Genomic DNA, 15,270 nt, shown 5'->3' with positions numbered 1-15,270 from the left:
GTGTTAGCGACATGGGGTGCTGGAGACAGAATGACCACTGCCATGTGGGCTGCAGCCTGCCTCAGAGCTGGCAGAGCACCCTGAGCCCTGGCACCCTAATCCACTGATTTCTCCTCTGTGAGGCTGAAGCCTGTGGAAGAGGTGCCTCAGGGGATCTCTGTACTCAGATCATGAAGGAATCTCTGGAATTTCATGTATGTACATATGTGCCAATCTTACAGAGTTATCAGTGTGATCAGTATTTGTGAACAGAAACACAAAAAGGAAAATAAAACTCAAGTTATCCCGTGCTTTGCCCATACAATAAACAGAATACACACAAGTCCTAACTGGAGGAGCATCAGCTCACATCTCACTCAAAACATTAGAAATGCTATGAAGTTGAGCCTTTTTTTTCCATGAAATTTTGTGGCGAGAGTATAAAATCTGTGTTTGTTTTAAGCAAGGAGAGAGGATCAGAAAATCACCCTGAGTACTGGTCCCTTTGAGCCCTGTGTATAATAAAACAGGTCACACTGGCTTGAGGAATCAGGGAGTAGTAAGTGTTCCCCTCTCCTGATGCTGAGCAGCTTTCAAGAGGCCTCTGTCTGGGGGCTGAGAATGTGGCTTAGTGGTAGAGTGTTTGCCTGGCAGGCATGATGCCCTAGGTTCGATTCCTCAGTACAACATACACAGAAAAAGCTAAAAGTGGCCCTGTGGCTCAAGTGATAAGAGTGCTAAGCCCTGAGCTCAGAGAGGCTCAAGTACAGAGCCCAAGCCCTGAGTTTAAGGCCCATCCCCCTGCCTTCTCCTCATAAAAGGCCATGGCCTAATTTGAACTTTGAGAAAGGCATGAAGGGATTAGATTATCTCCTTGTGAATATAAGAGACACTTGCTTTCAAAGCTGCAAAGTAGTCCTAGCTAGTCAGCATGGATGGAAGCCAGCTGTTTGTGAGGTATATAACTTAGATATCCACAGTAGAATAAACATTCTTTTCAGCACGTTTTATTTTGTTTGTTTGTTTATTTATTTATTGCCAGTTCTGGGCTTAAGCTCAGGGCCTGAGGACTGTCCTTGGATTTTTTTCCTCAAGACTAGAACTCTACCACTTGAGCCTCAGCACCACTTCTGGCTTTTTCTAAGTATGTGGTACTGAGGAATCAAACCCGGGTCTTCGTGCATGCTAGGCAGGCACTCTACCACTAGGCCAAACTTCCGGCCAGCACGTTTTATTTTTGTTCTTTATATTGAGTAGAGGGACCAATCCTGACCTATATATACCCACTACACCCTGGAATATGGCATCAATCCTCTCCTTAGTAGCTCAATTACTAAGCACTTGCTGAGGGCCAGGCAGTATTCCTCCTAGGTACAGGGGACCGAGAAGTCACTCACTCCTGCTCTCAAGGAACTTATCTTCTGGGGGCTTCACTACAATCAAGACCCCAATCAGACTCTAGGATACTGTGTAAAACTTTTTCCCCCCTCATCAGTTGTGAGGCTTAAATTCAGGGTGCAGTCTCTGAGCTCTTCAACTCAAGGCTAGAGCTCTATCACTTGAGCCACAGCACCACTTCTGGTCTTCTGGTGTTTGATTGGAGATAAGAGTCTCATGGACTTTTTGCACCTGGGCTGGCTTTGAACCACAATCCTCAGATCTCAGCCTTCTGAGAAGTTAGGATTAGAGGCCTGAGCTACTGGCACCCAGCTTGTATCCCTTCTTAATGACGATGCTCACATGAGCCGTGTGCTGGGTGAGAAGTATTCTGGTGAGTTCTGCTTAGCTCACAGTACCTAAGACCAAGAAAGTCTTCACTAAGCTATCTATAAATCACAAAGCATAAATCTGTCCAATCAACAAAGAAGTTCAGGGTGTTGATTCCATAATTTAACTTCGTAGAATCTGCAAAGATTGAATACAAAATCACCCATAAGAAAACGTTTAAATTTACAAATCTTGAGGGAAATTATGTGATGTCTGAGATTTGTTCAAAATAATCTGAATTTGGGAGTAGGTGGAAGCTATTATTTGCTGAAGCTAGGGGTGGGGGTAAAGGTTCTTTATATTCCAAGTAGACTTAATTGATGATTAGGAAATTCAATGTTATAAAGCTAAAAACTCATGGCACATCCATATGAAAGAATGATGTAGTCATTAAAATTTTAATATAAAATGCCTAAATTATTATGTGTAGTTTTTTTTAAAGCAGGTATTATAAAATGGTAACTCCTCTGTATAAAACCTTAATAATAAAAATACAACAGTATAAAAAAAAGAAAAAGCTGGGTATCATGCCTGTAGTCCTAGCTACTACAGGAGGATGAGATCTGAGGATCACAATTTAAAGCCAGCCTAGGCAGGAAAGTCTGTGAGACTCTCATCTCCAATTAACCACCAGAAAATTGGAAATGGTATTATGACTCAATTGGTAGAGTGTTAGCCTGGAGCTGAAGAGCTCAGCCCCAGGCTCAGAGTTTAAGCCCCGTGACTGACCAAAACAAAACACAAAAACCCAGGACACAACACTGTCAATACAATTTGACCCCAATTATATTTCGTTGTGCATGAAAAAAATGTCAACCATGGTTTGTGCTGATTATTGGATATAAGTCATTTGTTTTGTTCTTTGTCTTATCTGTATTTTCAAAATCCAGAAGACAGTAAGTGAAGATTTTGATGGAGAGACAGGTGCAGGTACCTGGAAGAACTGGAGCTGCTTTTCCAGGCTCCAGAAGAATGGATGCTTTAACACATGTTTAGCCGAGGGCCGCTGCTGGGGGTCCATTGCTATCATTTTCTCTATCAACTCTCGTGCAATGACATCCTCTAAAAAGGGGAATGAGCACAAACAACTCATCATTTATACAGAAGGTTACAGTGAAGTAACAGCAAAGCCTCCCACTCCAAAATCTGATCCCAGTAAAACAATGCAGAACTCCTTACCACTCCTCAGCTAACAAGAGGATAACTGACAGTGTGGTGTGAGAACAGAAGTGATTGAAAATATCTGATCCCAGCATTGCATTTTGGGAGACACTATTGTGATTCTAGGTGGTGGGTGATGGAACTATTAAAATGGTGGTAGATTGTATGGAGAAATATTCAAGATAAAGTTTTAAAAAATTAAGCCTTTTGCCTAGTATGTGTGATTTTTTTTTTTTTTTGGAAACAGGATCTCAATAGGTAGCTTAGGTTCGCCTCCAACTAACAATCTTCCTATACCCGCCTCACCAGAGCTGGGATTACAAGTATGCTTACTTCCATAAAAATGGGGTAGAGGCTGATATAGTAGTGTACCTCCTAAAGCCCAGGTGACCAGATGGGGTGCAGGGCTTCTGAGGGTGCAGTGGCAGGGCCAGCCCAGCCTCCCACTCACCATGCTTGTCTGGGTGGAAGCAGTCAAGGCTGCAGGCGCCCAGGAGGATGTTAGCCTGCCGCTGAAGGGACTTGCCGAAAGGGTGACTGCCCTCAGAGATGACGTAGTAGAAGACACAGCCTGCCGAGAAGATGTCCACTGTGTAGGTCTAAAAAGAAATATGGGATGTGAGAGGGCTCACACAGAGTTCTGGCTCCCCAGGAAGGGGAAGAGCACTGCTTCTACTTCAGGACCCTAGAAGCAAGAGAATTCATTCGTTGGTGGATGTAAAGGGTCCAGAGCCTTCCTACAGTGTTACCCTACGGTTGTAGTTACAAGAAAAAGTCATGGGTTGCTGGCTCTGCGTCTTGTGAGTTGAAAGCCCTTCATCAGTTTTGTGACTTGGCTTCCTCACAGATGATGAGGACAACTGTAGTATTTAAGTGCACTTGCTTCCCTGTTGTGCCTATAAAGGTGCCTCTAATGTGACGGGTAGTTAAACTTGGTCAATAAGTGAAGAAAACAGTTTGGTTCTAGAAAGAAACTGGCAAGGTTTCCAATGAAGTCACTTTTGACACTACCCGATGAGGTCTCTTGAAAACATGCCAGGAGACCACTGGAGATGAGTTGCATTTTAAGGAGACATCCACGCACGATTTCTCCCTCTTGCTACCTGGGAGAAAACACTGGGGGTGGGGGATCTGCATATGGCTTAAACTCCTATTTCTAGGGCCACTTAGATTCTCCACAGATGTGGAGAGCTAGGATTCATCATCCTCCGTGCTGAAGAAAACATACTTTGAATAATACTTTACACTCATTCAGCCTTACAACAAACAACCTTGTGAAGTGGGTAGAACAAATGTCACCTTTCCAGTTGAGGACATGGCTAGAAAAATTCAAGGAAAAACTCAGAGTAAGTATTAGCTAGTGACAAACCAGGGCAAACAGGATCTTCTAATTATAAAGCTAGAACTTATTCCATCACACCAGAATTTTCCTTGGAAATGTAAGATTTGGGACAAGAACAAAGGCATCACTGCTGGGGTTCTCATCTGACTGTTACTTTGCACTTTTACAGGGTTATACCAATGGCCCCATGTTTTCTCCCATTCAAGTACTCACCAGGCCTTGAATGGGAGTCAAAATGTACACATTAGGGTAAGACAATTGCAAACACCTCCCCTCTACGATCTCTGCAAAGGCCCATGCTATCTCATGGTCTACTATGGGAGATGCCTGTCTGTGACCTAGTCATGTTCTTTTTTCACTCAAGGCTAATTTTCAGTTACTTGAGCCACACCTTCACTTCCAGTTTGTTTTTTGTTTTTTTAAACTAGGCGAATTGGAGAAAAGAATCTCTAGGATTTGTCTGCCTGGGCTAGCTTTGGAACTTGGTCAGATTTTATCCTACTGAGTAGCCAGAATTACAGACATGAGCCACTGGCACCCAGTGTATTTTCTTTTTCTTTTTGTGCCAGTCCTGGGGCTTGAACTCAGAATTTGGGTGCTATCCCTGTGCTCTTCTTACCCCCACCCCCACTCCAAGGCTAGTACTCTAATGCTTGAGCCAAAGCTCCACTTCTGGCTTTTTGGTGATTTAGAAATAAGAGTCTTACAGACTTTCTTGCCTGGGATGGTTGAACTATAATCCTCAGATATCAGCCTCCTCGGTACCTAAAAGTATAAGCATGAGCTACAAGTGCCAAGCCACCCAGTGTATTTTCTTATGATTCTCTATTGCATCTGTTTTTTGTAATTAACTGACCAGTTGTGGGCTCCAGGGAACTGGATAAGATATCTACTATGTCTGTTCTCCTCACACTGGCTGAGCCACTCAGGTCTGGGGCAGGAAAGGTAATGGATGCTGAAGCCAACTTGAAAGAGCTCCTGTTGGCCAGATATGGAACAATCTGAGAATCAAAAAGAGAAAGGGAGGAGGGGGAGAAGAAGGAAGAAGAGGAGAAGAAAAGGAACCTGATCCCAAAGTGATTAAGAAAAAAAGGAAAAGAAAAGAAAAAGACAGAGGAAAAAGGGAATAAAAATAAAGCTATTCTTGACTGGTACCAGTGGCTAATGCCTGTAATCCTGGTTACTCAGAAAGCTGAGATACAAGGATCATGGTTGAAGCTAACCTGGGCAGGAAAGTCCATGGACTTTAGGGACAGTGCTCAGGCCATGGATTCAAGCTCCAGTATTGGCATCCAAAAAAAAGTTATTCTTTACAGAACAATTTCAGCCAATAAATGCAGGAGGATTTCATATGCAGAGTGTTTCAGGTATGAAAGTGGTCAGGAAAATGACTATTACACTGTGCCAGAGGATCATCTCACATATTCCTTGCTAATAAGAAAGGAGTAAATGAACTTTCTCAGTGGAGATCTATTGATGTAAGTGACCCAAGTTAGCATCAATATAGGGGAACAATAATGATGTATTTTGTTTTGTTTTGTTTTTGGTCATAGGGCTTGAACTCTAGGTCTGGGTACTGTCCCTGAACTCTTCAGCTCAAGGCTACTGCTCTCTACCCCTTGGGCTACAGCCCCACTTCCTGTTTCCTGTTAACTAGAGATAAGAGTCTCAACGTCTTTAGTGCCAGGGCTGGCTTTGAACTGTGATATAATCTCAGATCTCAGCCTCCTGAGTAGCTAGGATTATGGGTGTGAGTCACTGAACCCTGCAATAATGATGGAATTATCCATTTCATGCCTTCTGATGCAGTGACTTGTAATCTATTCTTGCCCCAAACATTTCATTGAATCTAATTGAGCTGTGTAAAAGAGACTTTCATCTGGGAGAAACAAAGGACAAAGTTATAAAAATCAAAAACAAATACAAAAATAATGAAAACAGGACATTTTCTCATCATGTGCAAGAGGTTATAAAAAGTGATTGATGGGACTGGACTGTGGCCTAATGGTAGAATGCTTGCCTGGCATGCACAAAGCCCTAGGCTCGATTCCTTGGTACCACATACACAGAAAAAGCTGGAAGTAGTGCTATGACTCAAGTGGCAGAGGGCTAGCCTTGAGCAAAGAATGTCCAAGGACAGTACCCAAGTCCTGAGTTCAAGTCCAAGGACTGGCAAACAAAAAAAAGTGACTGAGCCAGGCATGGTGGCTCACACCTATAATCCTATAATCCTAGCTACTTATTAGGAGGTTGAGATCTGAGGATCTCAGTTCAAAGCCAGCTGCGTCAAGAAAGGCTGTGAGATTTAGAAAACCATAAGTGGCACTGTAGCTCAGTGGTAGGCTCAGGGACTAGACCCTGATTCAAGCCACACAATGGACAAAAAAAAGTGATTGAACAAGTGTTCACATTTGCCCATCATGCATCAGAATATGAAACAATATAAAAACTTCACATGCAGCAATTTGCTAAAGGAATTCTCTTCTTCACTGATATGCCCTCACCCCAAAATCTCGTATTAGAAGGTTTTGAGCCCTGAGACACAATGGGCTAGTTCCAAGGTTTCCTGAGGGCTGTCCCCATAACTCACAGGGTTCTCCTTGCAGTCTTCGCTCAGCATCTCAGGGGCGATCCACCCTTCGGTGCCAGGTACCCCAGAACGACGACTGAAACTGTGCCTGCCCACTGCCAGCTTCTTGCAAAGGCCAAAGTCAGAAATCATGGCCTTGATCCTGCCATGTGCATTGGGCATGGAGAGGAGAATGTTGTGGGGCTTCAGGTCTCTGTGAACTAAGAGAGAACTCCAGATTTGGTCAATGCTCACCACATATGGCTCTGGCTTCCTAAAAGGGGAAGTATGTCCTTGTCAGACCCTCAAATATACCTCCTTGCCCATTTCTTTTTTTTTCTTTGCCAGTCCTGGGCTTGAGCTCAGGGCCTGAGCACTGTCCTTGGACTTTCTCAAGGCTAGAGCTCTACCACTTGAGCCTCAGCACCACTTCCGGCTTTTTTCTATGTATGTGGTACCAAGGAATCGAACCCAGGTCTTCATGCATGCTAGGCAAGCACTTTAACCACTAGGCCAAACTCCTGGCCCAGAAGGGTTTTTTTTTTGTTTGTTTTTCTTTTTGTTGGTTGTGGAACTTGAACTCTGGTTCTGGGCGCTGTCCCTGAGCTCTTCAGCTCAAGGCTCCCGCCCTACCCTTTGAGGCACAGCGCCACTTCCCTCCTTGCCCATTTCTAAAAGCTCTGTTTTTTAAGTACCTAATTCCTCTTTAAATTCTCATTAAGACACCACCTTCTACCCTAAAACATAAGTAACATAGTAAAGAGCTTAATGAAAGGTAAAGTGTAGCTGTGCCATTCCACTGCCCCGTCCTAGCAAAGAGGAGCCTCTCACCAATGTTGAGGGAGTGGAGGTGCGCCAAGCCTGAGGTGGTCTGCTGCAGCAAGGTAATGGGCTCCAGACCAAGGTGGGCAAAGTCCTTCTGTTCCACATACTACAAGAGACACAATGGCAAGGTTGTTGACACACAGTTTGGGCACATAGTTTTCAGGACGTCTTGGTCCCTGGACTCATTTTCTTTAATCCCCTTTTCTGACAATACTCTTTCTAATCTATACTTCCTCCACGCATTTTTTTTTTTTTTCGGGGAGGAGAGGGCCTGGGTTTGAACTCAAGACTTCATTCACATTTGAGTCATGCCCTGAGCCCTCAAACTTATATTTTCTTACAGACCTCCTATAGTCATAATCTAATTTAAACAAATAAGGCTCCAATTTACTAACTGACAATGAAAAAGAAAAGCCTAGACACTTAGGTTCACAGTCTGACATAGGTAAACACACAGAGGAATCCAAATGATACTACAGTATTTAAGGATGAGCCTGGAAACAAAATGGGGGCCGGAGTTTGGCCTACTGGTAAGAGGCCAAACTAGCACGCACAAAGACCTAGGTTTGATTCCTTGGTACCACATACATAGAAAAAAGCTGGAAGTGGTGCTGTGGCTCAAGTGGTAGAGCACTAGCCTGAGGAAAGGACAGTGCTCAGGCCCTGAGTTCAAGCACCAAGACTGGCAAAAAAGGAAAAAAAAAAGCAAAAGGAATAGGAAGGAGATGTGTGTGTGTGTGTGTGTGTGTGTGTGTGTGTGTGTGTGTGTGTGTATTTTTTTTTTTTTTTTTTTTTTTTTTTTGCCAGTCGTGAGGCTTGAACTCAGGGCCTGAGCACTGTCCTTGGGCTTTCTCAAGGCTAGAGCTCTATCACTTGAGCCACAGCACCACTTCCAGCTTTTTTCTATGTATGTGGTACCAAGGAATCAAACCTATGTCTTCATGCATGATAGGTAAGCACTCTACCACTGTGCTCAGGCCCTGAGTTCAAGCCCTGGGACTGGAAAAAAAAATGTTCTGCATCGCTGGACACCAGTGGCTCATGTCTATAATCTTGCTACTCAGGAGGCTGAGATCTGAAGATCATAGTTTAAAGACAGTCCAGGAAGAAAAGTCCCTATGAGACTCTTCTCTCAAATTAAACACTCAGACCCTTCTCTCAACCACTCAAAAATGTGAGCAACACTGTGGATCAAAGTCATAGAGCACTAGCTTTGAGTGAAAGGGCTCAGGGACAGAGCCCAGGCCCTAAGTTCAAGCCCCATGACCCCATGCATTTGGTGCTGTTAAATGAGCATATGCATCGACATGCATCAAACATGTACATTTAAAATGAGTCTATTTCATTGTACTATAATTCAATAGTCAATAAAATAAAATTTCAAAACAATAAATTGGCAAACTCATATCCCAGTTGGCAAGAGAAGGCAAGCTGCAGTGGCCATAGCAAAGCCATGACCCAAGAACCTGCAGGCCAGCCAGACCTACCTCCTGCAGTGTGGCGGCACACAGCTCGATGGCAATGTATTGGAACTGCCGATCCCTCTCTGTGCAGAAGTAACGGATCACATTTGGGTGCTCATCTGATTCTCGCAGCAGCTGGACCTCACGGTCTGCAAAGCTAAAACACTCAGGAAGGATCCTCTTCACAGCCACATCACGGTTGTCAAACATGCCCCTGTGGGACCAGCAGCAGCAGGTGAGTTTGGTTAGTGAAGGTCAGGCTTGTAGGAAAAGATGATACCTATGGACCCATAGTCCTTCCAGAGGTCATAACCACTCACAGCTCATCCATTCTCCTAGAACATAGCTCTCTGGAGGTGAAGTCCACCCACTGAGATCACAGTTTGGGCCCTACTGTTCTTGTGGAGCCTGGCACTTGGACTTCAATACTGTAGATACTCATACATACATGGTGGTGAGTGTATAGAGCTGGCTATTCTACTCACCGGTACACAATTGTGCCCTCAGCTCCATGACCTAGGACATCCTTAGGACAGAATGAAATTTTCCCAACAATCACCACACTGGTTTCCTCATCTGGAAGAAAACAGGAAAAAGAAGACAATCACCTGAAGAACTGCAAGGCTTCAGCTTCTTGACCTCTGAATAGAAGTTCGGTTCTAAAAGAAGTCTCTACTTACCCAGATTCAGTGAACTAACAGATTCAGATACTAACCCAGAGCCAACTCAGCCCATTGCCCATTTATGGCCAGAACATTCTGCCTGTGCCTTCATATTGTCATGAGAACACACATCTTTAAAGCCTTCTCAGAAATAAGGATTCTCTCTAGAATCTGGTATATTTATATTCATTTACATGTAACTATTTAGTGGTTAATGAAAAAAGAAAGATCCACCTCCAAGACTGGAGCTGAAACATCCGAGTAGAGATGGTGGACATGTAAAATAGAGTCTAGCCTACATCAACAGGCCTGTGTCAGACTTTTCAGAATAAGACTCTGACAACCTGAGAGGAAACTGAGTTGCAGTTACACTTTTTTACTTGGCCACCGGTTCTCTCAAGTCTGGAGGGAGGTCCTAACCTTGTAGGAAAAGATGGAGATGGATAGGGTGGCTCTGAAAAGGTACCCTGAAGGGAGATGCCATGTGATGGGGCAGAAACTCATCATGAAGGCCTACAGAGTGAAATGAAGTCAGGGGAAACAGAATGAATCCTTGGCAACAGCATTTCATCATCTCATGGAGATACCACAGAGGGACATGCTGCTCTACAGTTCTCAGGTACAAAGGAAAGACACAATGGCAACTGGCTTTACCTTCATCATCTTGCTCCAGGGAGAGGCAGGCCTTGGAGGTGGAGCTGCTGGAGTGCAGTGAGTGGTTAGAGGCTCTGGGGGATGGGCTGGAGCTGCTGGTCCCTGAGCTCTCTGAGTAGAGGCCAGATGTGTCCAGGAGCTCAGCGTCCTGGGCTGCATCTCCATGGGGGTGGAAAGGCAGTTGCTGCTGCTGTAAAAGCTGGATTTTCTCTAGTTCCTTCTGGAACTGCTGGTGCTGGAGCTGGTGTTGCTGATGCATGCTCTGGGAAGAGAAACCCACATCCAGGTAAGTGCAGCTCGTCCTGTGGAGAAACAAGCTGCAGGGAAGGGGGTGCCTCCAGGACAGATGATTCATATGAACCATTCAAGACATAAGGAGACCAGAGAGAAGCCATAGCGCGGAGGAACTGGTTCGGTGACTAGACGGCTTTTTGCCAGTTAAGATTGCCTGCTACCAAATCCACAAACCTCTAACTCAAGAGCAGCCTTGTCAAGACTGCCTACCAAGAAGGGGCTCTGACATAGATGGAGGGTTGAGACAAATGTAGGAGGATCTATTCAATTTGAGAAAGTTTTGACTTTTATCAGTTTTGATGTTGCCAAGGTGACAGCAAACAGGATGGTGACCAGATGGGCGTGGGGGAGGGGTGATAGGGAGGAGTGAGCCTGACTCATGGTCCCTGTGGCTGTGGGTTTGATGGAGTTAGTACATGGGTGGTCAGGCAGAGCCAGTGTGGAGCTGAACCATAGCACCTGGCCAACGTTCTGCTCCCTGCCTCCCCAAATCCTCACTCCTCTTAAGTATTCTGAAAGTTCTGCTCCATCTCCACTAGAAGTTGCAGAGATTTGCAATTATTCCTGTCAGGGTACAGGAGGTGAATGGAGTGGGGTATAGCCAACAAACCAATGGGGGAGTTTCATAGCTTGTTCTCTCTGACCCTGAAACAAAAATCACCTATTAAACTAAGGAAAGACACTAGGTACTTAAGCTTCTCAGAGCCTAGTTGCTTCCTTATTGACAGAGGATAAATGATAATGACAAGAAGCAATCATAGGAAGGACTTGTCAACCCAATCTCACAGGGATACAAACCCATCACCTATGCTCTGGGGTGGCAGTGATACTTGAACTCATAGAAGGGAACTGATGTCTTACCAACCCACCACCTACTCTGCCACAGAACTTTTGTTTGCTTATTTCCCACTAGGAAGTTGAAGGAATCATCATACTTTATTTTGCTTTAGATGATCTAACAGGCAGTTTTAATTAGAGGAGAGATTTTTATCTATTAACTTCAGTAATAAACAGGATACATAAATGTTTGAGAGCCTTTTTTTTTTCCAGTCCTGGGCTTGAGCTCAGGGCCTGAGCACTATCCTTGGACTTTCTCAAGGCTGGAGCTGTACCAATTGAGCCTCAGAACCACTTCTGGCTTTTTTCTATGTTTGTGGAACCAAGGAATTGAACCCAGGTCTCTGTGCATGCTAGGCAAGTACTCTATCGCTAGGACAAACTCCCAGCCCCCTACAGCCCAATTCTTGAAAAACAATAAGCTTTGGATATAAAAATCTAACCAAATGTGTCATATATATATATATATATATATATATATATATGACACTTTTTTTTTTTTTTTTTTTTTTTGCCAGTCCTGGGCTTAAGCTCAGGGCTTGAGCCCTTGGATTTTTCTCAAGGTTAGAGCTCTACCACTTGAGCCTTAGCACCACTTCTGGCTTTTTCTACGTATGTGGTACCAAGGAATCTAACCTGGATCTTCGTGCATGCTAGGCAAGCACTCTACCACTAGGCCAAACTCCCGGCCCTCTTTTATATTTTTTAACTTTAGTTTTATTTTTTCTAGGTACTGGGACTTAAACTCAGGGCCTGGATGCTATCTCTTAGCTTTTTTTCTCAAGGCTGATACTCTGCCACTTGAGCCACAGCCTCATTTCTAACTTTTTAGTAGTCAATTGGAGATAAGAATCTCACTTTTATTTATTTTTATTTTTTCAGTCCCCGGGCTTGAACTCAAGGCCTGAGCAATGTTCTTGGGCTTTCCTCAAGGCTAGTACTCTGTCACTTGAGCCATAGCACCACTTCTGGCCTATGTATGTGGTACTGAGGAATCGAACCTGGATCTCTGTGTGTGCTAGGCAAACACTCTACCACTAGGCAAAACTCCCAGCCCAAGAGTCTCACATGTTTCTGCCTGGTCTGGCTTCAAACCTTAATCCTCAAATCTCAGCCTCCTGAGTAGCTAGAATTATAGGCTCGAGTCAGCAGTACCTGGCTTACAATATTTTTTAAGATAAGCAAATACTGACTTTTTTTTTTTTTTTTTGCCAGTCCTAGGCTTGAGCTCAGGGCCTGAGCACTGTCCTTGGACTTTCTCAAGGCTAGAGCTCTACCACTTGAGCCTCAGCACCACTTCCGGCTTTTTTCTATGTATGTGGTACCGAGGAATCGAACCCGGGTCTTCATGCATGCTAGGCAAGCACTTTAACCACTAGGCCAAACTCCCGGCCCTGACTTTTAAATGTGAAAAGAAATGTGTTTGCAGGTTTTTGTTGGTCAAGGGGCTTGAACTCTGGGCCTGGGTGTTGTCCCTAAGTTCTTCAGCTCAAGGCTAACGCTCTACCACTTTGAGCTACAGCGCCACTTCTGGTTTTCTGGTCATCAATTGGAGATAATAGTCTCTTGGACCGTTGTGCCGGGGCTGGCTTTGAACTGTGATCCTCAGACCTCAGCCTCCTGAGTAGCTAAGATTACAGGCATGAGACACCAGCGCAGTTTTTGTGTGGCCCTCCCTGACAAATGGTGACAGGAGGAGAGGTGCTGGAACATAGAAGGGCAGTGGGCAGGAACTGAATTTACCAATGGGTAGGTGATGATGAAAGCCACCCAGCCGACCAGTAGGAAGGTGCTCAGGATGATGGTGGCCATGTCTTTGAGCATGGAGTCCACAGGAGCCTCAGGCTTGGCAGGCGCATGAGCCAACTTTTCTTCCACATCCTGAGACATGGTGATTGGTGTATTTTCCGAAGTCTGGTCAACCAGGTTAATAACCTTGTATCAGAGAGAAATACACACATACATTACATTACTATAAAACTTCTAGTTAGATACAGATGAGCTAAATGACCAAGAATAATCTCTATTTACAATGTAAGAGTAGGCCGGTATGGGTATTTATTTATTATTATTTTTTAATGCTGCAATGTGTACTTTTTAAGCCCATCAAAAGGTATAGTCAGCCAGGAGGTGATAGTTCATGCCTGTAATCCTAGCTACTCAGGAGGCTGAGAATCATAGTTCAAAACCAGCCAGGGCAAGAATAACTGTGAGACTCTTATCTCTAATTAATCACCAGAAAACAAGAAGTGGTACAGTGGCTTAAAGTAACAGAGTACTAGCTCTTGAGCAAAAGAGCTCAGGACTCAGGGACAATACCAGGTCTTGAGTTCAAGACCCAGAAACAGAAAAAAAAAAATCATTGCCACTTTCTAAGTAATTGCTCTAAAGACCATCAATTTCTGCAGTAATATTACTGTTACTAAAAAAAAAATGGATTAAAGGCTAGGTGCTAGTGACTCATGCCTGTAATCATAGCTATTCAGGAGGCTGAGATCTGAGGAGCACGGTACAAAGCCTACCAGGGGAAATTAGCCACCAGAATCAGAAGTGGAATTGTGGCTTTAAGTGGTAGAGCACTAACCTTGAGCAGTATAGCTCAGGGACAGTACCCAGCTCTTACTACAAGTCCCACAATCAACAAAATATAAAAAGTAAAAATAAAAAAGATTTAAGATCAATACACATGGAAATGCTCTGAAAACCTGATAATACTCTTGAAAATCCTCAATGAAAGTAAAAATTTCCTTGTCTGGCAATATATTTGATATTTAGAGAAACTGAAAAAAGATTTCTTGCTCAAGGGGAAGAATGCCAACCACGAACAAGAAAGCCAAACAAGACTGTTCAAATCGGGTACTGAGACCAAAATAAAAAAATAAAGAAAAAGAATAGTTGCACTCATGTTCAGGCACCCACCTAATAAAGTAATGAAGCCACTCTTATGTTGCTTATAAACTTTCAGTGCAACTCTAAAACTAAAATAATTTATTCAGCTATTATACTACTCCTCCAAAGTGTTCTGAAAAGTATCGGAAGACAGAGAATTTTTTTTTGTAGGTCAGAAGTGTGGCCTAGTGGTAGAGTGCTCACCTAGCGTGCATGAAGCCCTGGGTTCGATTCTTCAGTATCATATAGACAGAAAAAGCCAGAAGTGATGCTGTGGCTTAAGTGGCAGAGTGCTAGCCTTGAGCAAAAGAAGCTCAGGGACAATGTCCAGGCCCTGAGTTCAAGCCCCCAGGACTGGAAAAAAAATTTTTTTTTTTGTTCATGTTGGTTGTGGGTTTTGAACTCAGGGTCTAGGTACTGTTCCTGAGCTTTTAGGTGGTTAACTGGAGATGAGAGTCTCACAGACTTTCCTGCCTAGAGGCTGGCTTCAAACCACAATCCTTAGGTCTCAGCCTCTAGAGTGGCTTATAGATATGAGCCACCAATGCCTGGCTCTGGTAAAGAAACTTTTAAGAAACCCCAAATTGCCAGGTGCTGGTTGCTATAAGCCTAATTCTTAGGAGGCTGAGATTTGAGGATGGTGGTTCAAAGTCAGCCCAGGAACGAAGTCTGTGAGACTCATCTCCAATTAACACCACCACCACCACCAAAAAAACAAAAACAAAAAGCTAGAAATGAGGCTGTGGTTCAAGTGGAAGAATGTTAGCCTTGAGCAGGGGGAAGTGAGGAGACGTTCTCAGAGACAGCACCTAGTCCTTGAATCAAGCC

General features: G+C 43.9%; 1 protein-coding gene across 3 annotated transcripts in view; it reads right to left on the bottom strand.

Moving 5' to 3' along the window:
* Positions 1-15,270, bottom strand: part of Ern1 (endoplasmic reticulum to nucleus signaling 1) — a 97,991-nt gene that overhangs the window by 8,949 nt on the left and 73,772 nt on the right. For all 3 annotated transcript variants that reach the window (XM_090349938.1, XM_090349939.1, XM_090349937.1), the window contains 8 exons: positions 13,297-13,488; positions 10,423-10,684; positions 9,592-9,682; positions 9,131-9,320; positions 7,650-7,749; positions 6,840-7,039; positions 3,359-3,506; positions 2,681-2,808 (listed from right to left, as the gene is read on the bottom strand). In XM_090349938.1, the coding sequence (XP_090206064.1) occupies positions 2,681-2,808; positions 3,359-3,506; positions 6,840-7,039; positions 7,650-7,749; positions 9,131-9,320; positions 9,592-9,682; positions 10,423-10,684; positions 13,297-13,488 (1,311 nt within the window). The remainder of the gene's footprint in view (positions 1-2,680; positions 2,809-3,358; positions 3,507-6,839; positions 7,040-7,649; positions 7,750-9,130; positions 9,321-9,591; positions 9,683-10,422; positions 10,685-13,296; positions 13,489-15,270) is intronic.

Source organism: Megascapheus bottae, chromosome 17 (assembly GCF_031878675.1).
Source record: "Megascapheus bottae isolate mThoBot1 chromosome 17, mThoBot2.hap1, whole genome shotgun sequence".
Classification (NCBI taxonomy): Eukaryota; Metazoa; Chordata; class Mammalia; order Rodentia; family Geomyidae; genus Megascapheus; species Megascapheus bottae.
This window is presented reverse-complemented; position numbering and strand designations above follow the sequence as displayed.